Source organism: Artibeus jamaicensis, unplaced genomic scaffold (assembly GCF_021234435.1).
Source record: "Artibeus jamaicensis isolate MK-2021 breed Jamaican fruit bat unplaced genomic scaffold, CSHL_Jam_final contig_415, whole genome shotgun sequence".
Classification (NCBI taxonomy): Eukaryota; Metazoa; Chordata; class Mammalia; order Chiroptera; family Phyllostomidae; genus Artibeus; species Artibeus jamaicensis.
The window spans coordinates 21,081,458-21,107,064 of NW_026521823.1; the positions used below are offsets into that span (position 1 = coordinate 21,081,458).

The 25,607-nt window shown below is 41.6% G+C and overlaps 1 protein-coding gene across 6 annotated transcripts in view; it reads left to right on the forward strand.

Annotated features, from left to right (window-relative positions):
- LMO7 (LIM domain 7) overlaps positions 1–25,607 on the forward strand; it is a 214,108-nt gene that overhangs the window by 185,485 nt on the left and 3,016 nt on the right. For 2 of the 6 annotated variants that reach the window (XM_053665513.1, XM_053665514.1), the window contains 16 exons: positions 4,987–5,101; positions 6,113–6,274; positions 7,101–7,288; positions 8,260–8,320; positions 10,043–10,099; positions 10,247–10,288; positions 12,004–12,029; positions 12,231–12,335; positions 13,501–13,593; positions 13,983–14,332; positions 15,212–15,277; positions 15,980–16,012; positions 17,330–17,382; positions 19,882–20,095; positions 23,125–23,406; positions 25,213–25,321. In XM_053665513.1, coding sequence (XP_053521488.1) covers positions 4,987–5,101; positions 6,113–6,274; positions 7,101–7,288; positions 8,260–8,320; positions 10,043–10,099; positions 10,247–10,288; positions 12,004–12,029; positions 12,231–12,335; positions 13,501–13,593; positions 13,983–14,332; positions 15,212–15,277; positions 15,980–16,012; positions 17,330–17,382; positions 19,882–20,095; positions 23,125–23,406; positions 25,213–25,321 — 1,956 coding nt within the window. The remainder of the gene's footprint in view (positions 1–4,986; positions 5,102–6,112; positions 6,275–7,100; positions 7,289–8,259; positions 8,321–10,042; positions 10,100–10,246; positions 10,289–12,003; positions 12,030–12,230; positions 12,336–13,500; positions 13,594–13,982; positions 14,333–15,211; positions 15,278–15,979; positions 16,013–17,329; positions 17,383–19,881; positions 20,096–23,124; positions 23,407–25,212; positions 25,322–25,607) is intronic. The other 4 variants (XM_053665516.1, XM_053665518.1, XM_053665515.1 and 1 more) reach the window with 3 other exon arrangements.

Genomic DNA, 25,607 nt, shown 5'->3' on the forward strand with positions numbered 1-25,607 from the left:
TTTTCTTGAGTTGATCTGGAAACTGCTCAACCAGCATATGTATATAATGGGCAACACTGTTTCCATGGGTGAAAAGAAGGTAATTACAAGGCATCAGCTATGTGCCTTGGCACCTTTTAAATGTTTCATTTATTTCTCTCAGTAACCTTACAAAGTAGGTGGTATTAGCTCCATTATTAGTAGTGAAATACTGAGATCTGACAGTTACGTAATATGCTCCAGGCCAGTTAAATGATCAGACCACAGCTGTAATTTCTCTGACCTTAATGTTTTTTTTTTCGAAATATGACGTGCTCAAACTTGAGAACTCCCTTAAGGATAAACACCAAATGTTGACTTATTTTAACTTTGCCATGTCTTCAGAACTTTGGAACTAGCAGGGAGACAGCAGGGGCTGAATCAGAAAGATAAAATTGTTCTAAAGATTGTTTTGAGGAAGGTGTATATTTATTGAACCTTATCACAACTGAATTATTTCTGAAATGCAGAGTTTGAAATCTACCCAGTAGGTGGTGAGGAGCTACTAGCAATTTTACAACAGGGTGTGATACCATAATTGTTATGTTCTGATACTAAAGTTCTCAAAACCGTGTGGAAGATGGTGGAGAAAGAGGGCGGAGGCCTGAGAGTCATTTGGGAGGTGACCGCAGGGCTTCAGAGGGGACACCGTGGCCAAAGTGAAATGGTTCCCAGAAGGAGGATGGAAGCGTGGGGTGGTTCCAGATGGATGCGTGGATTGTGGAGCTGATAACACTTTATGAAATGCATGTGTGGTGTAGAGAGTAGGGGTGGGGAGCAGTGAGGAAGAGAAAGAGGAAGAGTCCCAGAAAGAGGCTGGTGTTTCTAACGTAGGCATCTGGTTGGGTAGTGATGTGATTCACCAGCACAGGAAAGCAAGAGGTGGAAGAGCAGGGCTGGGCAGGAAGGTAATACATTTAGCGTTGGATGTGTTGGGTGTAGACAGCCGTTGGAGACAAAGACGTGAAGGAGGTCACTCAGGAAAGCTAGTTGTCAAAAGGACGAGAGACCAATGAGGGAACAACAACAAAACAAAAACGGAAAGGGGAGGAACAGACTAATGAAACTGAGGGGCCCCCAGAGAGATGGAGGAAAAGGCAGAGAGAACAGGAGATAATGGGTGATTTGGAAGGCTGATTCCTGAAAGCAGGAATGGTTTGGGAGGTAAGAGATGAGCTTGGACTGGGTTGAGTGACGTGTTGGAGCTGGAAACGCCGTTGCCTCTTTGGGATGGGGAAGGGGGGGAAAGTGGAGACATCCATTCGAGGAAGGAGTAGCTCCATTGTCAGAGCAGCACCGTGAGTTCAAGTTCTACTTTAGATCCTGGAGAAAAGGTGCAAAAGTGCCATGTGTACAGAAATCAATGATTATTTCCTCTGTTATTTATGACTTGAGAGCCTGAATCTACTTTTAGTGTTTAATTGTATCCACTTACGTAGGCTTTCCTTAAGTAAACACATTTATCTAATCAGAAAAGTTTGAGAAGAATAGCTTTCTGTCTTGTTATCTCATAAGATTGACCCTGTTTTTCATTAATTTTCCATGTGTGAATTAATTCCCATATATGAGGACCTTAATTCACCAGATTTCCTTAAAATAAACTGTACTGCCACTCCAGATCATCACATCACAGTTTTCATGCATATTTCTGATTAAATGATACCTAATTTGAGGGAAGTTATTTTATTTTAAATGTAGATATATTGATAGCTGTGTTTTATCATTCCTAGCAAAGAATACTTTAACTACTTGGGATAGCTCTTTGTCAGGTACCAAGAATCTCAGTTTCCCCCAAGAATTTATATTCATGGTTCCACACAATTAAAAAGGTAACTCCCCATTATCTTCCGAAGCTTGGATCCTTTCTAGAATATAGAATACTCACGTGGTATGTGTCTTGCAGAGGAAATTATGGAAGTAGAAATCTTAAGTGAAATTATCATTGAATAGTTTCTGCTTGACTATCACTGTGACTCTGTCCCCTGCAAGGAGTCTCTGGGATAACCTGATTTAATGACCCTGAGTTCTGCAGAGGTGCCAGAGGGACCGCCACAAGGAGGGAGGCTGTGCAGGCAGGGCTCGGACCCTAGCCTGAGACTGTTCCTGCCCACTTTAATCCTTCCTATTACTGCTTTGGGAGGGAGGTGGTGTGCTCAAGGCTTTCATGTGAAAATAGGGTTTTGAGAAACAAAACCTTGAAAATCAATGTCACGTGTGAGAGAGAAGGCTCTGCCAGCCTCAGTGCCATGCCTGAGGCCCCCTGGATAGTGACAGAAATGGACCCGTACTTGTCCCTGTGGTTCTCTGTGTACAGCCCCAAGGACCCAGTCTGCCAGGCTGTAGCCACAGTGAGGCGCCTCTGCAGCTCTTTCAGACACGCGGCTCTCGGCCCTTCTGTCTCATACGGTCAGGTAGAGATTATTTCCAAGGGGAGAGCAGCCCTTCTTTGTGAGACTGTTCATCTGGTCTAATATAATTATATGAGACTCTTCTGTCTGTGGCTTACATGCATTCTCTTTTATCCTGTATTTGCTAGAAAAGGATATTATTCATTTGCTGCCTCCCACAAAGTATTCTTTATGTCATTTAAGACTGTTTATTAAATCTCTATCCGGTCTTTTTCTTTGAGATAAAAACCTCAATTAATGTCTTGAGTATCTAACCTATCATTTGTCTCCCTGCCCTTGTATAGCAATAGATTCTGCGCTTTAATTGGGTTTAAGTTGGAATTTTTTAGGGGGGAGGTGAAAGTGGTGACCATATATTTTCACTGAGTCATCTGTAAGTGTACGGTGCTTTTGATGAAGGAGTAGAACTAACCAGTAATTTTTTTCTATTCATAGCAGGGTTTTATTCTGGGGATTAGTGTTTATGCTGATTATTAATGAGTGTTCTCACTAACTACACCTGGGTTCCCATATTTGAACTCCTTTACAAGCTTTCTGATGAAATCTCTTCTATATTATAGCTACCTTTTTTTTTTCTTAAAAAAATTCCATACCCACTGTCGAAGAGCCAGTAATTATTTTTCAAGAGCAAGGGCCACGCCTCATTCATCTTTACTTCCCAAAGAGCTACTGTGTCATACACAGAATCAGATGTACAACAAATGGAGCTGAGCACATGGAAAGTGGGCGTGGTTACAGCACTCACCTTTGGGTGCACATTACATAGGAAGTCCTCAGTCCTTTATTTAGTGCCTTCTTTCTAGTTCTTAGATAATGAGACATTTTCCTCAGAATATTGTCATATGGGTTTTAAACTTGTTTTAGAGGTGGAGAAATCTAAGCCTATGTCTCTAGGAATTGCCTGGCTGGGCCTAGGTTTCAGTTTAACTGCTAAATTAAACTGTCCTTTTTCTGAAAAATAATGTGGGTTTAACTATATATATATATATATATATATATATATATATATATATATATATATTTAAAGCCTTAAGTCTAAGTTCTTTATGATTATGAATCAAAGAACTAAAACACTAGTCTGGGAAACTCATTATGTTAAAGTCCATATCTGCTGCTTACCGAAAATATGTAAAAGATGAAATACATTTTTCACAGGCATGGTTTCCTGTAAAACTTAGCACATTTGTTTTGGAAAAGGGCTCAAGAACATCTGTGAAACTTAGAATTTGTTGCTATGTGGTATAGTCATGAACGTGCAAATAAAATTGTCTCTGTTGTCCTAGTGGCTATTGTTCTTGGGTTTATGGGCTGATGTCACTTCAAGGAAGTTGGGCCAACGGCTCAGGGTCTCTGCTGGACTGCTCTTGGCACCTCGCGGTGGCTGCTCAGAGGGAGCACAGTTCTGCATCCTGCAGCTTGTGGAGCCGCCCTGCCTTCCCCACCAGACCTTTGTGGGGCCGCAGGACGAGCGAACATGCCTTGGTAGGGATGCTAGCAGTGCTGGGTGAGCACGCTCCCGGTAGCTGAATTATGTGTCTATGAACCCCCGGAAATTGTTCAGCTGAATAAGTTCAATGTTGGGAGTGTTTTTGTAAGTATAGGAAAATTTTTTAAATGAGAGATTTAAATGGTTTTTGCGTTTTCAAACATGCCGTTTTATTCAGATATATTTGACATATAGCACTGTAAATTTAAGGTGTGCTGCATGATAATTTGATACATTTATATATTATATATTATATAATTTGATACCTTTCTATATTACATAAATGTAGTGATAATTAGTGCCTCTATCGCATTACATAATCACCCTTTCTTTTTAGTGGTTAGAATCATTATGTTTTCGTCTCCAACAAGTGTGGTGATTATAACACAATATTGTTGTCTGTGTTCACTTCACTGCACATCCCCTCTCCAGGGCTTGCTACCTGCTCTTTGCAAGTCTGTACCCTCAACAAGCTCTGTCCTGTCTCCCCAGCCCCGTCCCTAGTGACCACCGTTTTACTCTGTTTCCACAAGTCTGGCATTGTCACCTTTCACATCCATGTGACATCACACAGTGTTTTCTCTGCCTGACTTATCTCACTTGGCATCCAATGCTCAGGTTCATCTGTGTGGTTGCAAATGGCAGAGGGCTCTTTTTCTTGTGGCCTAAGAATACTCCGTTACACAACACACACACACACACACACACACTCACACTCACACTCTCTCTCTCTCACACAACTTCATTCCTGGCTGATAACAAGTGGTCTGTAAATTAGACCCAATTATATGGTGGGCAAAAGCCTAAGCTTTATTCATGACCAGCAGATTTACTGTGTCAATGTGAAGAAAAACATCTGTTGATATAAATTTGCCTTATTCTGGAAGAAAAATAATTCATTTGGTAATATTTCTATAAACGAAGCTTTTACCAAACTCAGAGAACAGAGGGAAGCTCCAGGATGGTCCTGAAATGCTCTGTGCGCCTTGCCTGCCGCCTCCCTTCTTTCATGGATAGACTTTCCTCCTGGGGGGGCCGGCGACACCTGATCCCACGTTTCATGTTTGTTTTCAGGATCAGTTCAGCGATATGAGAATCAGCATAAACCAGACGCCTGGGAACGGTCTTGACTTTGGATTTACAGTAAAATGGGATATTTCCGGGATCTTCGTAGCATCAGTTGAAGCAGGTAATTCGTAGCTTTTGCTCTGTTGGAATTTGTTATCCTCTGCTGTTCAATGCCTCTACCCTCCAGAAATTAGTTTATTTGATATCGGAGGACACACGTGGAAGATGCAGCCGCATAGCAAGGAGAGACATCCTCTCTCCTGAGACTAATAGTCAGGGTTACAAACTGCATATTTGTTCTCCTTGCCTAACGAATTTTGGTTGTGAAGAGTCTTACTTTTGGGACTTTCACAGAATTCATTTGTCCAACTTGCAGGATTAACACTTGGAAATGCTAGTAAAGAAACCCCGACCAGCTGTGTTTGTAGTAGGGCTGTCTGTGCTGTATAATAAAGCGACATTTTCTGAGCAGGCTAATACGGCTCCTGCCTGCTGAGTCCTCAGGGGGCTTTGGGGCTCGTACAGAAGGATTGCCCCACCCCCAGCCAGGGCTCTACCAAGTCAAGCCCAGAACGCTTAGCAAAATATTACCACAAGACCTATTATTAAAAAGAAAGCTGTGGTAGTTGAGAGGAGTTCCTCATTTACATGTTTTAGCTACTTGAAATTGCGTGCTAACTGGCTACATCTTTGAAATGTCAGGACTTCTCTAATGAGGTAACGGTAAGTAGTCCTTTTAAGCAGTTTGAAGTGGCCCTGTTTCCATTACCATTCCAGAGTGTGTTTGAATTTGGAAGCTGCGCTAAAATGCAGTTTACCTCACCTTGTTAAATTTAAAAATAATTAAAATTTTTCTTTAGGAGGTTAGTAAAAAAATTTTTTTGAATAGATGAACACACTTTTTAAATAAGTTCTTAAATGCTGATACATATTATAGAATAAAAATGCCTCTGGTGCTTTGTGTATTGTTGATACTGCTAGGTTGGATAACTAAGAAATTCTATTACTCTCTTTTACCTGAAAAATGATGAGAAATGGTTAGTTAAGATGAAGAAATCATTTTTCCCTTAAGTGGGTAATGACTATAGAACCTGCTTGTTTCTCACTTGGTTGTTTACTTTGCTTGGTGTAGGTGGCCCAGCAGAATTTTCTCAGCTGCAGGTAGATGATGAAATTATTGCCGTCAACAGCACCAAGTTTTCATATAAGGACAGGAAAGAGTGGGAAGACGCCATGGCTAGTGCCCAGGAAAGGGGACACCTCGTGATGGATATCAGGCGCTATGGAAAGTCTGGTGGGTCGGCGTCGGCACGGTGTCTGGCTGTTTTAAACTGGGAGCTGGTCTTTGGCAAGTGGTTGTAACAGCTTGCTTCAATAACATTGTTTTCTTCTCCTTTTACTCTTTTTAGTTTTTGCTTCAAAGGTGTTTTCTGGTTGTGTTGAGACAAATCATCAGGGATACTTCCTGGAATGTTCTGTCTGAAACTTTTCACTAGCAAATTTACTGAATTCTACATTATTTAGTAACTGATTTGTATGCTGGACTGGCTTCGAATGCACATGTCCACTGAAGACTGGTGTTTCTTGTTTTTTCAGCTGTAGCTGTCATTTTCTTTTGAAGGCTCTTGTCATTGTGTCTGTACTAGGGAGTGACGTAGTCACGTTGAGTGTTAAGAATTGCACCGTGATTGGACTTTCTGGGCAGCACCGTGACCGTGATGCGTGTGAAGGAGAATAGAGTAGGTCCTATAGTTCATTCTCGAGAAACTTTCAAAATACATTCCATTGTTGTGTTTCTCAGTTACAGAAGTTACATGGGAATAGGCATTACACCTCCCCAGACCTACCGATTTCTGATGTCGAAAAATAATATCCAGTCCTGGTTTACAGAAAGATTCAGCAGGTTTGCTAGTCTTTCCATTATTAACATGGTCTAACCCTTGTGTTTTCGGAAGGTGCTCTCTTGGTAAAAGCCTTGAACTTTTCATTTCTTTCACAAACGACCAGATTTGTTTGTCTGTCCTGTGTATGTGTTTTTTGTATATGTGCATTCAGTAACTTTGTTCTTTCCACCTCAACATTTATGTGTACTCATTTCTTCATCTTCATGTACCAATCAGATTGGGGCAAAGACCAGTCTTCCCTGCCATTCACACGGCATAAAACCCTCAATCTCACCAGTATGGCTACCAAAATTATAGGTTCACCTGAAACAAAGTGGATTGATGCGACCTCTGGAATTTACAACTCAGACCGATCTTCAAATCTTTCAGTATCAACCGACTTCTCAGAAAGCCTTCAGAATTCTGTAAGTATTGTGAGGAGTGGGAATATCTATTTAGAGTAAGGCAACTGTAGAAAGTGTGTGTCGGAGAAGAACTTACTTCATTTGACCAATTCTGATGCTATCTTAAGAACAAATAAATAAGATAATTTCTAGTAATGAGAGTCAAATGTGCTTTTTAAAAATCATAAGCATTACTCATTAATAATTAGAGTAATAACGAGTTATGTAATGGTAAAAGTAAAAGACCCCATGCTGGTGCTTTGCAGTTGTTTCTTACCAACCCTTCATCATTATACGCATCTCCCAGGTCTTTGTGAAGATGAAGTGGTAATTACGTAAAATCATGCACTGTGCCGTTTCTATGCTTTCTTTCATCTTTACAGGTAAAAGAAGTGTAGTAATTGTGTGCAACTTGAAACTGCATGAAGCATTTTTAGTCCTGTGTAGGTGAATTTGGTGCATAAGCTTGTATATGTGGTTAAAATATACTGTTACATTAACTGATTAAAATAATTATCATGTATAAATTTTTCTAAGTCAAAGCAATATTAAATTAAATTTTTCAAAGAACTGTTTATGTTGACCTCATAGGTATGTATTGTTATTATCTTAAGAAACTCCTATTATCTAATAAGGAGATCCTGCTACATTATGTTAGACAAGTATAAGTGTTAGCGAATCCTATATACCTACGTTGCATACTCATAAATATAAGCCAAGAGGACAAATCATTATTTGATCCCTTGTGTTTCTTAGCAAATTAATGACTGATTAAACTTAAAGCCGACCATGCTTGCAGCTGGTCATTAATCCTTCTACAAATTTTAAAGAATAATGAAAAAAGTATCATATGTAAAAGACTATAAGAAGTACATGAATATCCTCAGTAACTCATCTTACTAAAAGGTATTTTTATTAATGGTAAATGCATTATTTAAGCCCGAAGTCCAACTGGAGAGACTGTTGTTAACTGGCAGTTTTATTCTTTCCAGAATACTGAGTCCAAGGAAATCAATGGAATTCGTGATGAAAGCAGTACTTTTGAACTACAAGGTAAACGTCACCATTATCTCTTCCATTTCTAGTATAAGAAAAGTCATAGCACCCAAGTTTCGTTAATATAAAAATTAATATCTGTGAGTGAAAGAAAAACTGACCCGCTGCAAGCTGAAACTAAAAGGTTGGCACCCGGACCCGATTGCAAACCGGGGGCGGGGCGGCCAGTTCCCCCATCTTCAGCAGTTCAAGCACCACAAACAAAGCTTTGGCAGTGTGTCTGGGAGCTGTGAGTGCCTGTGTGTCTAAGCAACTAAGAAAGACTGGTTTTCCCAAGGCCATCAGCCTTTGTGGTACGGTGTGCTGCCAGAGGGCATCTTAGTTAAATACAAAATGATGAATGAAGTTTCCTTTCTCCCTTTACTATTGTGAAAGGGACAAGCTAGGAGGTAGCTTGTAAAACTAGGGAGGTGCCAACGGCAATAACAGTTGTTAGCAAAAGTCCCCATTTATAATAAAAAAAGCAGGCATAGTATCTAGGATAATTTTGCCCTATAAAGTTCTCATTCTCTTCCTCCTTCTGTTGGTCTATAAATAATTTAGCTACCACATGCTGTGCGCTATTCCTTAGGCATACAAAATAAATAAAGATCGGGTCCACGTAGGCAGGGAAAGAGACCCAAAGGAAGTGAAACTTCTTTCGCTAGGAAACTAGGTGGCAAGAAATGGCTTTTCACAGCAGTCGGTGCCTTTGAATCTGCCTTTGCCAGTTGGTAATACATAATGTCAAAGCCAAAGGCAGGTTATAAATTTCCCTCTCCTTACTGAATATTTATCTTTGTATTTAATTTCTGAATTTTCAGAAGTACCTATATTTTGTTTGATCTTGCATTGTTTAAGGAGCTTTTGAAAACATGACTTACTTTTCTTTTTGATGTTAAATCTAAGGCTTCCGAGCCTGTTCTGCCAGTGACTCGGGCAAAGCCAGCTGATAAGACCCTTAACTCATGAGTGACACGGGGGTAACACAGGTTCTGTCATTGGAGGGTTTTCTTTAGATGAGCAGACAATAGCCAGTGTCAAGTAACATTGCATTTACATTTTATGAATAAATTGGAGTATGATCATCTTTGCCATAATCTTACAACAGATCCATAGAAGTCAGAATATTTTCTTTTTCTTTCTTATTTGACAGGACTCCATTTGTTTCATTTAAAATCAGTGGCTGTAAGATCCTGAAAACAAGGGCAAAATATTCTAGTTAGAAGAATATTTTAATTTTAGCATTTGTTTTTATTTTCTCTTTCTCTGGGTATGATTTATTTTCTTTTCTCCCTCCCCATTATTTCTCAGTTTCTTTTTTACTCATCTGTGTTGTAAAAACTCTTAGTTATAAATAACTTTTCTTGCACTATAAAAGATTTTTGATTGACCTAAGCAAAAAGAATTAATTTCCATTTTTCTAAAGCTGTGTGACCTAGCATGGAAGATAGTACTTTGGCTTTTGTGAAATTAGACTGCTTATATGCTATAACTTATTAATCAAAATATTAGTTCCTTTACTAATTTGAATATAGTATAGACTACTAAAAATGTGTGTCTCTGTGCATTGAAATAATACATAGATGCTATGGTTATCAGTTTTGTCATTTTTATTATCAAAAAATAATGTAGCTACAGATTAGAAAGATAGATCAAGTATCATTTAGTGTTCCAGTGGTAAGAGATAAAAATGAATGACATCTTATTGATATGTATTTTTTTTTATTTTTCAACTAGCATCTGAACCTATTTCTTTGAAAAACTTAAAAAGGCGATCACAATTTTTTGAACAAGGTAAACCACCAAGTAACAATTCATGCATTTTCTTGGAATTGTTCCCGCCTGCACTCCTTCCCGATAGCCTGGTGCTGGGCACTGAGCCACTTCAGTCTGGCTGGCACTGTGACCGAGCAGCGTAACCCATTTCCATTCTTTCCCCAGGGTCGCCAGGCTTTTCTTACAGCTCATGGGTCTACCTCTGTGGTAATGGGTCTTTGCGTGCACCTCTGACGTTTATTTTTCTTTTTTAATTAAAAGACTGAGATGCTATTAAACACACACTTCTTTCCACTGGGTGACAGTAAGACATGAGGCACTTCATTTAAGCCTTACTGCTTCCCACGAATGCATAATATTAGATTACACCAACATGTCATTGGCTAACTTCTTAAAAGCCTTTCCTTTTGGTTCTGGAAAACGCTCCTACTAAAAAAGCAAAGTTGCTTATTGCTATTGGGATGGCGGCTTTTGAATGTTGAAAGGACTGCCCTGTCGACTCTGAAGTGTATTAAAAGTAAATGAATTTTGGTGACTCCGTGAACACGTGAATTTCGAGATGCCCTGTGTTGGTGTAGTTGGCAGTGCTCCCTTGTGCCGTTCCGTGCATGTGGCTGGCCTTTCTTTCCCTTTCATGTTGCCTAACACACTGTCTCGTGCATGCAGTTTGAGCTCCGTGTTTCACTGTCAGGAACTTAAAAGTAACACCCAGACGTTTGAGATGCAATGGCACAGTCAGTGGGGAGTGTGCTGTTGGCATCAAAAATGTTCTTGTTTCTTACTTTTAAGGTTATCAAACATTTATTTACCAAGTTGCCTTATAACATGTTGTTTACTGGACTTTTAGATTTTGTGTTAATCTCCTAGTAGTCTTCCTTCGGTGAATTACAGTCTCTTGATCATAAATGGGAATAGTTCACCAGCTGTGCATGTACAAGGTCTATGTGTGTCAGTATCCTTAGTGTTTTTGATACTTTTTTTGGTCAAATGTCTGTTTACCCACAGTAATTTAATTCATACTGTATGATACTCCTAGGTCAAATTGGCTAAAATAAAACAATGCCTTTTCTTCCTCTATTCTAATTTGTACTCATTCTTTTTCACAGGTTATTTTAGGGAAGAATATTTTTCTAAGTCTCAAAGCAGTTTCTTAAAAGTGTAATGTTTAGGTGAATAATGTATTTGATAGCTGAGGTTTCAGGGAAACTTAAAAATACTGCATGATCGTATATTTTATGAAATTTGCTTACTTGTTTATATTCATTGTACTATAGACAGCCATACTTATGTAGACCTCCAAGACTCAAAATAACATCGTGCCCAAAGAATAACACTGTGGGGAAAAAAAGAATAACACTGTCATACATAGGAAGTTTGAATATTGATGCTTCCAATAATAGGAGAGAAAAAGGAAACATTTCTTGAACATGGTTGATGTGGCAGCTTATTCAAGAAAAGTAACTCATTAACAAGACCTGAAAAATTTAAGTTACAGTTCTCACGTTGTAATTGAATAGTGGCAAGGGAAAAACTGGATTTGGTAGATGTTGTAACATTTGAAATTCTTCTTTTTTTTTAAGTAGGCCAACCTATAAGATGCTACGCAGTCTATTAGTAAAAGAACCCTCTACTATTCAAGTACACCATCCATCCAGTGCTCATACCGAGAACTTTGGTGTGCTCTTTGGCACCCCTTTTTTCTTTTCTTTTTAACTCACTTTGAATTTGGAAGATAAATAACAAACAGATGGCATTAAAGAGGAATAAAGGACTTACTCCTGTTGTTTAAAAAAATGATGTCACTTAGTATACTGGCATAGAAACAGCTAGCAATACAACTTTCTGAAAGGAATTACTGTACAGAAATGAAAAGACTTATGCTGTGTTTTTTTTTCTTCCTTGCCCACATGCTACCCATACAGGAAGCTCTGATTCTGTGGTTCCTGATGTAAGTAGCATTCACTTGCTTTTGGAATAAATAAGGCAATCCAGCCTTTTCAAGTTGAAAAGACCTATTTCGAAATAGAAAGCTGTCCTTTGTTTAGGCAAAGGATGATATGAATAATTTATGTGTGCAGATGTGCTTCCATAGGTGACTTAATGAAGTAACAGGCTCTTTGTTTGCTCCTTTTCTTTCATGACTGGTTAGCTCCCAGTTCCAACCATCAGTGCCCCCAGTCGCTGGGCTTGGGACCAAGAGGAGGAGCGGAAGCGGCAGGAGAGGTGGCAGAAGGAGCAGGACCGCCTGCTGCAGGTAGCGCTGAGTACTGCGGGAGCTGCGGGGACTGGGCCGGTCCTAACTGCCCTTCCCTGGTCCCTGTGAACCGGTATTGAGAGGCAAACTTAAAAAGAGGCTTAAAAATCCAGTAACCTCATACTTAACAATCCTTTGATAGGTAGTGCATTTTGTAGTAACAGACAAAATGATTATTTTTTGTGTTAAAAATAATTGTCTATTGAAATACAGAGACAATTTACCTTTTTGTTTAGAAGCTGTCCAGAATTCTCCTTTTAAAATCATTTATCTGCCCGTGTGTATATTTCCAGAGCATATGTACTATGTCTTTAATTCCGTTTATGGGGGCAACCTTGGTTAATAACCTTGTGTGAGTTTCACGTGTTCCGTTCTGTGAGACGTCATCTGTGTGTTGCATTGTGCGCTCCCCTCGGTCTCCACGTGTTTGAGCCCCTTCAGTCTCTTCATCCCCGCCCCACCCCCTCCGGTCACCACCGCCGTCGTCTCTGTCCGTGAGCTCGTTCCTTTCTTTTGTTTGTTGTTTTCTGGTTTACATCCCACGTGCGAGTGAGATCATACGGTTCTTGTCCTTTTCCTTCACGTATTTCTTTCTGCTACGTGACTTGTTTCACGTAGCACGAGACTCTCGAGAATGATCCAAATTGTTGCAAATGGCAGTATTTTATCCTTTCGCGTGGCCGTGTTTCATTGCATACGTGCCCAACGTCGTCCTTATCCACTCACCAATCAGTGGACATGCACATTGTTTCCAGGTCTCGGCCATCCTGTGTAGTGCCGCAGGGAACGTAAGGTTTTCTCATGAGCGAGAGGTGCTGTGCAGGCTTGGTGAGAACTCACTCCCCTGTGAACTGTGTACTCAGTCCACGGCAGAGGAATTCAGTCTCCCTTACAGGTGGCCTTAGGGCCTTTACTGAATTACAGCACAGTAGAGGGTGCGTTTGTGTTCAGTGCTGAGTGTCTACTCTTTCCCAGTGCCTGCATTGTAATTCCATATAAGCTGTTACCTATTCCAGAGACTAAAATCTGATTGGTTAAAATAGCTCTATGTTCAAAGATTGAGGTGAAAGGGGGGGCTAGCAAAAATGCTCATGAATAAAAGATGAACAGCAACCCATTAATTAATTAATTAGTTAATTAATTAATGTGCTATCATTTCTTTCAGGAAAAATATCAGCGTGAGCAGGAGAAACTAAGGGAAGAGTGGCAAAGGGCTCAGCAGGAGGCCGAGAGAGAGAATTACAAGTTCTTGAATGAGGTAGTGTTGGAACTTGCTCTTCCTTCCCTGTCTCGTGGGTGAAATAGGCTGAAAAATGGGAGACAGTGCATTTCACTTGGCTTTTGTCACACACTCACCTCTGTGGCTCTTTGAAAAACGCAATGATGAGCTCTGATTTGTCAGAATTTTGCTTCAATGTTTCAGTATTTCTCCTAGTTTCCCTACTGAGTAATTAAATTATTGTACCAACAGATCCTAAGTCATCTTCTAAGTTACATCTCCATTACCCACACGTGTCTCTGTTAGTGATAAAACTTAACATCATTTCAAATAGAGTCCTCTGCCATAAGTATCTGCAAAACTGCACATAGACATGTTGTGATGAAATTATAGAAATGCACAAAAATTTTTTTTTCCTGGTCATGTAGGAGCTCATGGTGCTGAACTCAAACAGCATTTCTCTGACCCCACGGGAGCCCGCCGTGGCCACCTTGGAAGCCACCTGGGGTGAAGGCTCCAAGTCTCCTGACAGGGAAGGAACCCGCACGGGAGAAGAGGAGAGGCGCCAGTGGCAGGAGGAAGAGGACCAAAGAAAGAAGCTGCAGGAGCAACTGGCTCTGGAGAGAGAGAGAGAGCTGAAGGAGCAGCAGTATCAGGAAGAGCAGGAGCAGAAGCGGCGTCAGGCAGAGGCCGAGGAGCAGAAGCGCCTTGTGGAGGAGCAGCTGCGCCAGGCGGAGCGAGAGAGGGAAACATCGGTCAAAATATACCAGTACAGAAGGTCCGTTCCCGTGCCAAAGGGCGCACGTGGCTTTTTGATCGGTGTGGTGTTGCTGTGTCTATTCCCCGCCTCAAAGGCACCCACTTGGTTTTCTTGCTCCCCAGCCTCTTTTCTCTACGCAGGTGGACACAAGCAGCCAGAGTGAACCCTTTACGTTGTAAATATGATTCTGTCACCATACTTTCTGTCTCCTGGCTTCCCTTCACATTAGAATACCATCGAAAGTCCTTCCTGAGGCCTTACAAGGCTTGTGTGAGCAGCCTTCGCCCTTTGGTTTACCTGGCTTCCTGCGACTTCCCCTCACTTGGTTTATTATAGCTGCACAGTCCTGCTTTCCCTTTCTTGAGAAGGCACAACATTCTGCCCCTGGGTTTTTGCATTTTCTAGGTCCTGTGCCTGGAGAAATGTTCCTTCATGTATTTGCTGTCTTACTCATTTTAAGTCTCTGATCAAATGCTACATTCTCAAACTTTCCAGAGTACCTCGTGTAAAAGACACCCTCTTCCCTGCCCCTTCTCTGCATGTGCCCTTTGCTGCTTTATGTTGTGCGTTAATTTGCTTGTCAGCTGGCCTGCATGTCCCTCTAAAATGCAAGTTTTATGAGGCCAGCAAGTTTGTTTTGTTTCCCCAGAACATGCCTGGATCGTAGCAGGCACACAGCATGAATTTGTTGAATGAGTTGTAAATGTCCATTAGTAGTAGTAGGACGTCTGTTTTCTGCAGTGATGGATTGATTGAGATATTTCTGTGTGTCTGGTTTTCAACCAAGAGACCATTCTTGTAAAGATGCTAGAATAACATCATTTAAAAAATCTATGTCTTAAACTCAAGGAAAACATTGAAGTCTTAAATTTAATGTAAACTTTTTTTATCTTTTAGGCCTGTTGATTCCTACGATATACCAAAGGGAGAGGAAGAATCTTCAGGCTTGCTTCCTAGTGACAGGTGTGTAAAACATTCATTGTAATTTGGTTGGAGTATTTGTCTTCCAGTGAATTTTTGAGGGCTTGCCCAGGTGTCTTTTAGAACTCCTGTGGCTCTTGCTCTTTCGTGTGATGAAAAGAGATCTTGCTGGCTGATATTTAAAACTATCCCTCAATGTAGTAACTTAATTGATGATTTTGTGGGTCAGCATTTGGGGTGGAATTCAGTTGGCTTTTCTTTTAGTTGACTGGGTCCCTCATGCGTCTGTTGCCAGTTTACTAGGCAAACTCATGTGAGTAGGTTGGCTGCCGGCTGGGGCAGTGAGACCAGCTGGACTGTGTCCCTTTAACACGCAGCACGCCAGAGCAGTCTTACCTGCATGGTGGCTGGAGAGAGGGAAGAGAGAGAATGAAAGAGCGGAGGCATCTGCCGTAACATTTCTTTTAAAGAGGTGATCAGCCATGGCATAAGCTTACCGTGGATGTCTGAAATGAGAATTTGTGACTTTCTCTTTGTTTGATTAGACCTGCTGGTCAGTTTGGGGGGATTCAGAAAGGATTTCAGATATACCTGAAAAGTTCTAGATACATCTTAAAATTTCCTGAAGCAATATATTTAATGTTCTTAAGGAATTTTTAAAAATGCCTTGTACTTTTGAAATTACTAAGGACTTCTAAACAGATTAAAAATATCCCATGTATGACCATTCATTTATGTTTTCAGAGCTGAGATTTCTTTAGGAAGTGTGCCTTCCAGGTAAGGAAAGACTCACCTGTATAATAAGCTGTCAGGGTGACTGAACAGGGCTCAGAGCAAATAGGGGAAAGGAATACACAGGTAACAGTGGGCTGATACTCATCAAGCTAGAGAAATTTAATGATGAATGACCTTATTTATAATGAGTGTTTCTGGATACCTGTAGATTATTAAAATGTGTATCTCTCCTTGTTTAAGCTATGGATTTATTTGTGCATTTAAATAAGCTTTGATTGTGTAGCTCATTACCTTGGGAAAGAAATTTGCAGAGAAAAGAAACTTAAGGAGTCCTGGAAGATATGAAATACTTCTAGGCATTTGGGATATAGCATGCCCTACAGCAGGGGTGTCAAACTCATTTTCAAAAGGGCTGAATGTTATTTCAACTCCTTAACAGTTAAGGAGTAAGTTACATTTTTATCGTCCTAAAATTATTTCGGCCCTTCGAAGGCAGCTGAGAGGCTGATGTGGCCCCCCCATGAAAGTGAGTTCGACACCCCTGCCTTAGAGGAATTAGGGAGTGTGGCTGAACATCTTGTCATAAGAGTATTTCCTTCTATGTTAATGCAAATGAAACCATTTGTGAATGTTGCTAACGGGTGTTACATCATTATTATTATTATTATTATTATGTATTGTACATTATTAAATGTACACAAACACACATATATATATATACTGTATGCATATACATGTGATACATGTATACATACGTATGGAAATGTATACCATTCATTTTCATTCCTGTTATTTGAAGTTACTGTGCCCACTAGAATGAGAGCAAGGTCAGCGTGTGTTGCTGTGCAGAGCTGTGTTTTACCCTTGCAAGGTCAGGGATTTTCAGGCCTTGTCTATGCCAGCACACTCCCGTGTCCCAAGGTGCTCTTTTGGAGTGGTACCCTGATGCCCCAAAAGTGGCCTTCTTGAGCCTTGGGCAACACGAGCCAGGTGGGACAATTTGATGTTAGGTGACCTTATGAGAGATGCTTTGTACATTCTGGCAAGTTTGCAATCCGGAAGAGAGGCAGAGTTTGTATGACCGGGTCAAATCATAGGCTTAATCATCATGCGAAGATAGTGAACATTTTCTCGTTGATGTGTTTCTAGCATCAAGCTCTCCTCTCTTCTAGAGATGTCACTGTTTCCAGCTAGTTTGTGCAACATGAAAAATTCCGTCGTATGAAAAAAAGTACGGCTCTCAACAGGCACAGGAAATAAATTAGCTTCTTTAAAAAGCAATGTTTTAGGTGTTTGTCATAAATATGAAAAGGATGTTCTTAGTGAGACATATGTAATACCCTGTGTTCTGCGTTGTAGGAATAAATCCATATCCACTACTGAGCTGGATGGTCACCCCGCAAATAAAAATGGTAAATGTGAATTTTTTTCAAAATTGCTTGTTTGTGCTATCACATGCTGTGCTCAGTATATTTAAGGTCAAGATATTTCAGATTCATTAATATTACATTATTAAAATACTGCATATTCTTAGCATTTGTATTTAAAAAAAACTTTCCTTTATTTTGGCTTTACTTTATAAGGGAGGGAGTCCTGGGAGGTTAAGATGGTTTTAAATAGCTAATGAAATATGTGGAAATTTTGCAAAGTGCTGCTGATACACTTTTGTATAGCAGATTTCATCTCGCAGCCAAAGAAATGGGACAGAAAAGTTTTCTGCAGAATACTAGGGGACTTCAAAATTGTGTGTAAAGTTGAAACTATACATTTAAATGTCAAGATGTCAAAAAGTCAAAACTGATAATGGTTTCACTGACTTCGTAAAAACCATTTGTAACCTAACCTTGTTAATATAAACTACACTTCTAGGAACACATGTAACTGGTATTATATAAAGAAGAAAAACTAAACAAAAAGCAAGATTTTAAGCGAGGTTTGCATGCCGGGCTTTGCATATAGGCTGGGTTTTGGTCAGCTGTGAAAATGAATGAGAAGGCAGAGTGAGGGGCACGTGTCGAACCCGCCCGTGCAAATGGGCCGCCCCTTCCCTGCTCCAGCCTGTTCCTGGCGTGCGGGAGGAGGCAAGCCTGTGACTACCAATGGTCTCTACTGTAAAAGAGAAGTAAAACAAAAGACCTGGATTCTCATGTTATCTTTTAAGTACTGGCAAAGAATGTATAAAAATTTAAAACCCTCTGTGGGACAGACCACATCAATAGGTCGGAAGCTAGTTTGTCACTTCTTGTTAAAGCTTGTAAAATTTACAGTTTTTATTAGGTTCTGTGATCACCCCTTTCCCTTTCATTATCTGCTCCTCATTTAACTTCCCAGCCTGCTGTGCTCTTTTTCCCATTAGGAACTCGGTGACCAAATTGCTCTCTCTCGGTTCCCAATTATTCTATGCTTTCTGATCTCGTTCTTCTGGTCTTACCTATTTGGATTTCTGGCTTCTTTTCCCCTCACTTTGCTCCTAACCACTATGAAAATCAAGGTTTACGTATCTCAATCTGCCATGAAACTTTAAAAAAATTATTTATTTATCTTTAGAGAGGAAGGGAAGGAGAGAAAGAGAGAAATATCAGTGTATCATTGCCTCTAATGAGTCCCCTGCTGGGAACTGGCCTGCAACCTAGGCATGTGCCCTGACTGGGAATCGAACTGCGATTGCGTGGTTTACAGGCCTGCGCTCAATCCACTGAGCTACACCAGCCAGGGTTGCCATGAAACTTTTTTAGCTTGCATTGATAATGTTGTCTCCTGAACGTAACCACAGGACCAGCTGGTGATGGCAAGGGTGATTCTCTGAAATAGTCTTATTCATATTTGGAGCTTGTGTGATTAATCTGGTTAGAATGGCAGGCAGTGGAAGTTATCAAATATCTTATTGAAAAACTTGGTTATGCCAATAAGGTGCTTTTAAAACAAAATGTTTTACTTAAATCTGACCAAATCGACAAGCAGCACATACACACAAATATAAACAAGGATGTATATGAGGAACCTTTGGTGGCCTCATCCATGGCTCCCTTGAGGAAGAACTAAGGCAGATACACCATACATTCTGAGAGTATGAAAATAACAGTGAATGGGAGAGTGAGAGAAAAGAAACCCTTATGTGAAATTTCCTAATCCAAGTTAAGGTGGGGAGGATACTGCAAACTTTTGGATGTTTTACCAAAGTCAGAAATTAATCTGCAAACCCAATGAGATAGAGCCTTCAGGATAAACCCCAACTTAATTATCATTCATAAATTCAACATCCAAACTATGGCTTTGTCAGTTTCTTAGAGGAAAATACAAGGCTCGGAGCATTCCTTGGTTATCATTGGGATTACTTGGCTATTTTTCAGTTTCACAACAGCTGTTTCAGGGATTGAGCGTGCCCTTATTTCATCATCCTGGTCATGACTGAAATTGTGTGACCTGTACCATGGAGACTTGAGTCATGACGTCTGGGGATGCATGCATGTGTCTTTGCTGTCTCCCCAGGGGAAGTGTGCGTTTTTGGAAGAGTGGAACTCCCAGTTCTCTGTGGAGTCATCTCAGCATCATTCAGTGAGCATGGGCTTGTTGGATTGAATGGAGGAAGGAAGGGAAAGGTGGACGAGAAACTCTGCATGAGCATTGTGTGCCTGACTGTTGGCTGAAATCACTGCCGGCTCTTTGCTTTGTGGGCAGCCTCCTTCGTTCTCCTGGGTGCGCTGCGTGACGTGCCTCTGGGTGTGGAACTGGAATTTCCAGGGAGAGGAGACCATAAACTTCCAGTTCCCAGGCAGCAGTCTCACCGAGAATTGACAGTGTTAGCGCACCCGTCCAATGTCACATTTTTTGCTACACTATATTTGGAGGTTTATCCGTTATCCTTTTTAAAATGTGCTAACCCTGCAGCTTTTGATGTGCTTTTAATGTAGGAAGCAATAAATACTTAGACCGAGTTGGGGGCAGCAGCTCATTACAGAAGAGCTCCAAGAAGGAGCAAGTTCCATCCGAGGCAGAGCTGGAGAGACAGCAGATCCTGCAGGAAATGAGGAAGCGGACATCCCTGCACAACGACAACAGCTGGATCCGGCAGCGCAGTGCCAGCGTCAATAAGGAGCCCATTTGTCTGCCTGGGATCATGAGAAGGTGCGAGACGTTTCAGGAACGATTTCCTCTTCTGTGCTGTGAGGCAAATATTTAAGTTAAAGCTGTGCTGCCTCCTTTGGGCAGAAATGCTGTCATGACTTCTTCTCTTCATCCGAGATCAGGAGAAAGAAGGGAAGTAGAGTCAATGCCGTCGGCACTTACGAGGTGGCACACATGTCAGTGGCTTTGTCTAGGTCATCTGACTCAATCTGGGGAAAGTGTAGTGAGGCAGGGACAGTCTCTCTGTTTTTCCACATGAAGAAAGTGGGGCTCAAGCAGAGAACACTTGTGGACAAAGCCAAATGGCTAACAGTTTGCAGAGCCGGGTGAACAACTCGGAAGTGCGATTCAGGCCCTGCAGTAATTCATGCAGTCCTCGGTGCTTCCTTGGCCGCTGAACTCTGTTTCTTTGTTTATGCCGAGATAATGGTGAGATTGGAATCACGACGGTGTTCACAAAGTGTGAAAACCTAATTTTTTAACTTTCTGAAAAATAATATAGGCATAAATTAATTGGAGACGAGAGAATGAACATTTTAAAAGGTGTGTCTTGGGTAAACACATACTGAAGCTATTTTTATGCAGTGTTTTCACAGCTGAGAAACTTAAGTAAAATTATTTCCAACCCATTACAGACAAAGGGCTAATTATCCCAATGTACAACTAACTTTTGTAAATGAGTAAATAAACCCTGATGACTTTATAGACTCAGACAACGGATATGAACAGATATTTCATAGAGAAAGAAGCAAAGTTATTAAACGTGTAGAAGGTGAACATCACCCGTAAAACAGCAATGGTGTAGCTCACTTACGGGATTTGTAGAGTTAAGTGAGTGACTCAGTCTATTCTTGACAATTGTATAAAGAAACAGGAATTCTTTTTCCCAGTTGGGTGGGTACTTTTCTAGTGCTTATAAGAAGTTTCTGTTTGTACCCCGTGAGCAGTTTCATGTGTGGTACTTTATTCTCTGGATGTAATTGGTTAAGTGTGCAGAACTATGTCAACAATTATATACTTAAATATCATTAAATTCACAATTTAAGAAAAGAGTATACACTGATAAGAGTGTCCTTAGTACTCATTAAACAAATAGGAGCTCACTGATAAGGTGGAATATGACATGACCATTAAAGAATTGAAGGTAGCATGTTCCTCCATGATGCACCGCCCGGGAACTTTGGGGGGTAGAACACTGATTGGTCATATCCCACAGTGATGAGGATCGACTAGGCAGTAGCTTAGGGCACTGGGCAGCTGTAGTGACTCAGAGCCAGGGCTGACAAGTTTTTTTTTTGTATGAAGCAACAGATAGTAAATAATTTACTTTTCTGGCCACATAATAAGCCTCTGTCAGATTTTCTTTGTTGTTGTTTTATGACCAAAAATATAAAACGCCCGTCACCCGTGAATGGTATGGCACCTGTGCTAGCAGTGGGCTCTAATGTGCTGACCCCTCATGTCAGAGCTGGACTGAGAGCTCAGCTGGAGCTGCTGGCCGGAGCCTGTTCTCCATACGGGCCTCAGCGCGTAGCTGCTGGGGCAGCCTCTTGGCATGGCACCTGGGTTTGAAGAGGAAACCTTGCAAGAGGCTAAGCCCTGAAGGTAGTTCTAAGATCATATGCAGTGCCTGGAATAGAGCAAGTTGTGAAGAGCATGCATTGTAGACTAACCCTGTTTGCTTACCCATGTTAAACACAGCATATATTATCACACATGTATGTAGACATTGCTATACTTACATATGTAAGTTTGTATGCATATGTACATATGTGCACACCTACGTGAGAAAAAGTCTAGAAAAATACACAGTTAATAATGGTTACCTCTGAGACTAGGGTGGGTAACTCGTGGTAAGTAAGAGAGGGGAGAACCTGATTCCTCCTTCAGACACCCGCTCTGCTGCCTGTGTCTGTCTCATCACGGTGGTGTATGTATACCGTGATATGGTACTTATGTTACTTCAGAAGAAAAACAGACGCATTTCAAATTTTGGAATAACAGACAAAGTTTTAAAGGTCATAACAAAATTCACCAGGTAGAAAAATATCCTCCTAATTTGGAGTCATTCTTTGTGGACCAGAATTTGTGTAAGCATATAACTGCATTTAAGAGAGATTTCCCAAAGGTAGCATTCGCGTGAGTTTTTGGTGGTACGTGAAAGAGGCTGAGACAGGAGAAGTGACCTGGGTTACTTCAGAGTTGAGAGACCTGGGTTTGAAAGCCAGTCCCAACACTGACCAGCTCTTTTTCACCACGGACGAGTTAAGGTCTGTCAGGTCGAAAAGATAAACAAACAAACAAACAAGCAAACATAGTGTTGTGAAGATCAAATTCAATATTTTTGTGATAGTGTTTAGTTTGATACCTGGCATCTGTAAATGCCTAAAAGGATGTGGGTTTTTTGGGGGGTGGGGTAGGGTTTAAAAATGAAGATGGTTATGTCTAAACAGTTAAAGATGTAAAGGACACATGCTTGTGGTCTTTGTCTTAGCATTTTACTTTAAAACTATTTTTCTTAGTATTATCCATTCCACGGTGTTTATTTATTTACATAAACACCAAGTAAATAAAAATAAAAATAGCCCTGGCTGGTGTAGCTCAGTGGATTGAGCGTGGGCCTGCGAACCAGACAATTGCGGTTTGATTCCCAGGCAGGGCACATGCCTGGGTTGCAGACCGGCTCCCTGCAGGCCAGTTCCCAGCAGGGGATGCATGAAAGGCAACTATACATTGATGTTTCTCTTCCTCTCTCCTTCCCTTCCCCTCTAAAGATAAATAAATAAAATCTTTTAAAAAATTAAAATAAATAAAATAAAAATAAGTGAAGTTTAATTGACTATGAAACATCATGGTACCTCTGATAAAAAGAAACCTTAGTTTTAAAGGCCATTTTATATGCAGTTGGACTTGTCAGGTTAGTACCTGCTTATAAAACACACAAAATTGATATTGTAATGACCGTGGTGTTAAATAGATTTCCAGTTGAATGTGTCATGTAACTTTGATTCATTCATTCTGTGTTTCAGAGGGGAATCTCTAGATAACCTGCAGTCCCCGCGATCCAGCTCCTGGAGACAGGCCCCTTGGCTCAGTCAGTCTGCGGCAGTCCACGTGTCCTCCTCTGTCCAAGACTGTAGCCACCCGCCACCTCAGCTGCTGTCCACATCCAACCGTGCCTACATGCGAAACCCCTCCTCCAGCATCCCCCCTCCTTCAGCTGGTCCCGTGAAGGCCACCACGGCACCTTTCCCCACACCACGCAGCCAGCTCCCTTCGGCGACACCATCGGGCTCCCAGCTGCGCAACAGGTGAGGTCCTTTTGGGTCTTCATTTCTTAGGGGCCGGTGCATTTTTTCTTTAAAATTTTCTCCAGATCTTCTCCAAGCTTTCCAGAGAAAGCCAAGCCTTTTCCAGTGCGTCAGTTTAGTGTTCTTTTATCAGATCAGTTCAAGGGGCTTTTTAAATAGCGTTCTAAGAGCATTTATGGATGTCTTGTGAAGCGTTGGGGACCTTTGAAACACCAGCTTCGCTGCCACTGCCTCATTCGCTGGTGCCGTGGTCAGTGTCTTGGAGACAGACGCACCCGCATGGTTCTCAACACGGAATCATAAAAACAGACAGTAGCTTATAAATGCATCTGCAGTTTATGAGTGAGAGCAGTATTATAAAATTGTCGACTGTTTTAATAAGACCATACAAACTCATTTTATAGAAACTAAGTGTAAAAGGAAAGCATATGACTAAGTTCCCTTGTCTGTGGAACTTACAATAAGCTGGATGAGAAAATAAAGTTACGTAGTTAGATACAGCCTTTTGGGGCTTCGATTTCCCAAACCACTGCGTGCCTCACCTGGCTTGCCGACGCTGTGTTCTGTAGGTCATGTGCCACGGGAACCGCCTGAGAGTATAACAGTAGGTCGTGATTCCAAACTTGCCTTTTAAAAAATTTAATCTTCACTGTACTTTTTCCCATTAGCTTTTAGTCCCCTTACACCCCCCGCCCCCAGCCATCACCACGCTGTTGTCCGTGTGCACGGAGGAACGCTCAGATAGAAACGTGGGCTGGGAGTTTAGGTCAGTGTAGCTTCTCCACTGACGCGTCACAAAGCCACGCGCAGCCGTGTCTCTGCCGCTACCCACAGGGAGTTCTGCCAGCCTGTACTGCTTTTCTGCAAAGGAAGTGCTGAAAAGTAGAAACACAGTGATTGACAATGGGATTTTTTTAAGCCATCAAATAAGGGGTTTTGTTAGGAGAATATATTTCACATCCATCTAAAATGTTACTTGTACCGGGATCTATAAAATGTGTCAGGGAATTTGAATTGAGAGATGACAGGGTGAGAATTCACGGTATATTTTGGAGGAGGATGAAGGCCATGGTCCGGGGAGGCGAAGCGGAGGACAGAGGACCCATTTCCTGGATCCCCACCCTAGGGGAGCACAGGGGAGACAGGCCGTGGGCTTCTCTGACCCAGAGGGGGCGCTCCACCGCACGGCGCTCCACAGCTGTGCACTGTTCTGTGCAAAGGTGAGAAGCGGCCCAGCCCTTCCCACCTGGGAGAGAAGGTAAGACTTCTAACCAAAGGGAAGTAGAAGCTCTCCTTTCCTATCTAAATGGTAGCCGTCAGGCAGTTTTCATTCCACTCTGCAGAGGCAGTCCTGCAAGCCAGAGGCACAGTCAGGAAAGTGCAGCTACCTCTGTTTCATCTGGATTTGGGGGGAATGAGCAAGAGGATGGGAAAGCAATGTTGGGGCTGCTCTGTTGGTGTCCTGGTGGGTGAAATGACGTGATAGAGCTGTACTCTGGAAGAGGGGGAGGCCATGGCCAAGAACAGAGGTGATCGAAGGAGCGTAGCATCTCGAAGTGCAGAATGGACTCAGGACACCGAAACTGTTCATTTAGTGAACAGGTGTCAAGGGTTTCGCAACCACCAGGGAGACCCTTCAAGGTACAGTATAATCAAGGCATATTTCGATTGGCTGGCGAAACTTTTCCTCCCACAGATATAGAGACCTTCTCAGATTATTAACATTAACACCCGAGTGTGATTTTAAAGTGATGACCTCGAGCCACACAGATGAGAGCCCCCCTTCCGTTCTTGTTCCGCATCCAGGTCGGTCAGTGGGAAGCGCGTGTGCTCCTACTGCAATAACATTCTGGGCAAGGGAGCTGCCATGATCATCGAGTCCCTGGGCCTTTGCTATCATTTGTATTGTTTTAAGGTGAGACTAAGATGCACAGCCTCCGCAGGCCCGCACAGCTTTGCTTGGAGCGCGCATGGCTTCTTTGAGCACTGGGTGTGGACGTGCCATGAGCGAGCTCGTGCTGCTGGATCTGTCGGTCTGTGTTGCATTTTGGGTTTCAGATTGCTTGCTACTTGCTTAGTCCTCCAATCTTGAACCTAATTTCAAAAATGAAATGTAGAAATGCTATGCACTTCCTATCTCCAGCCAGTTAAGATTCTGTTAGTACAATTCACAGGGCATAAATGCTTTCTCTATTGGTCGT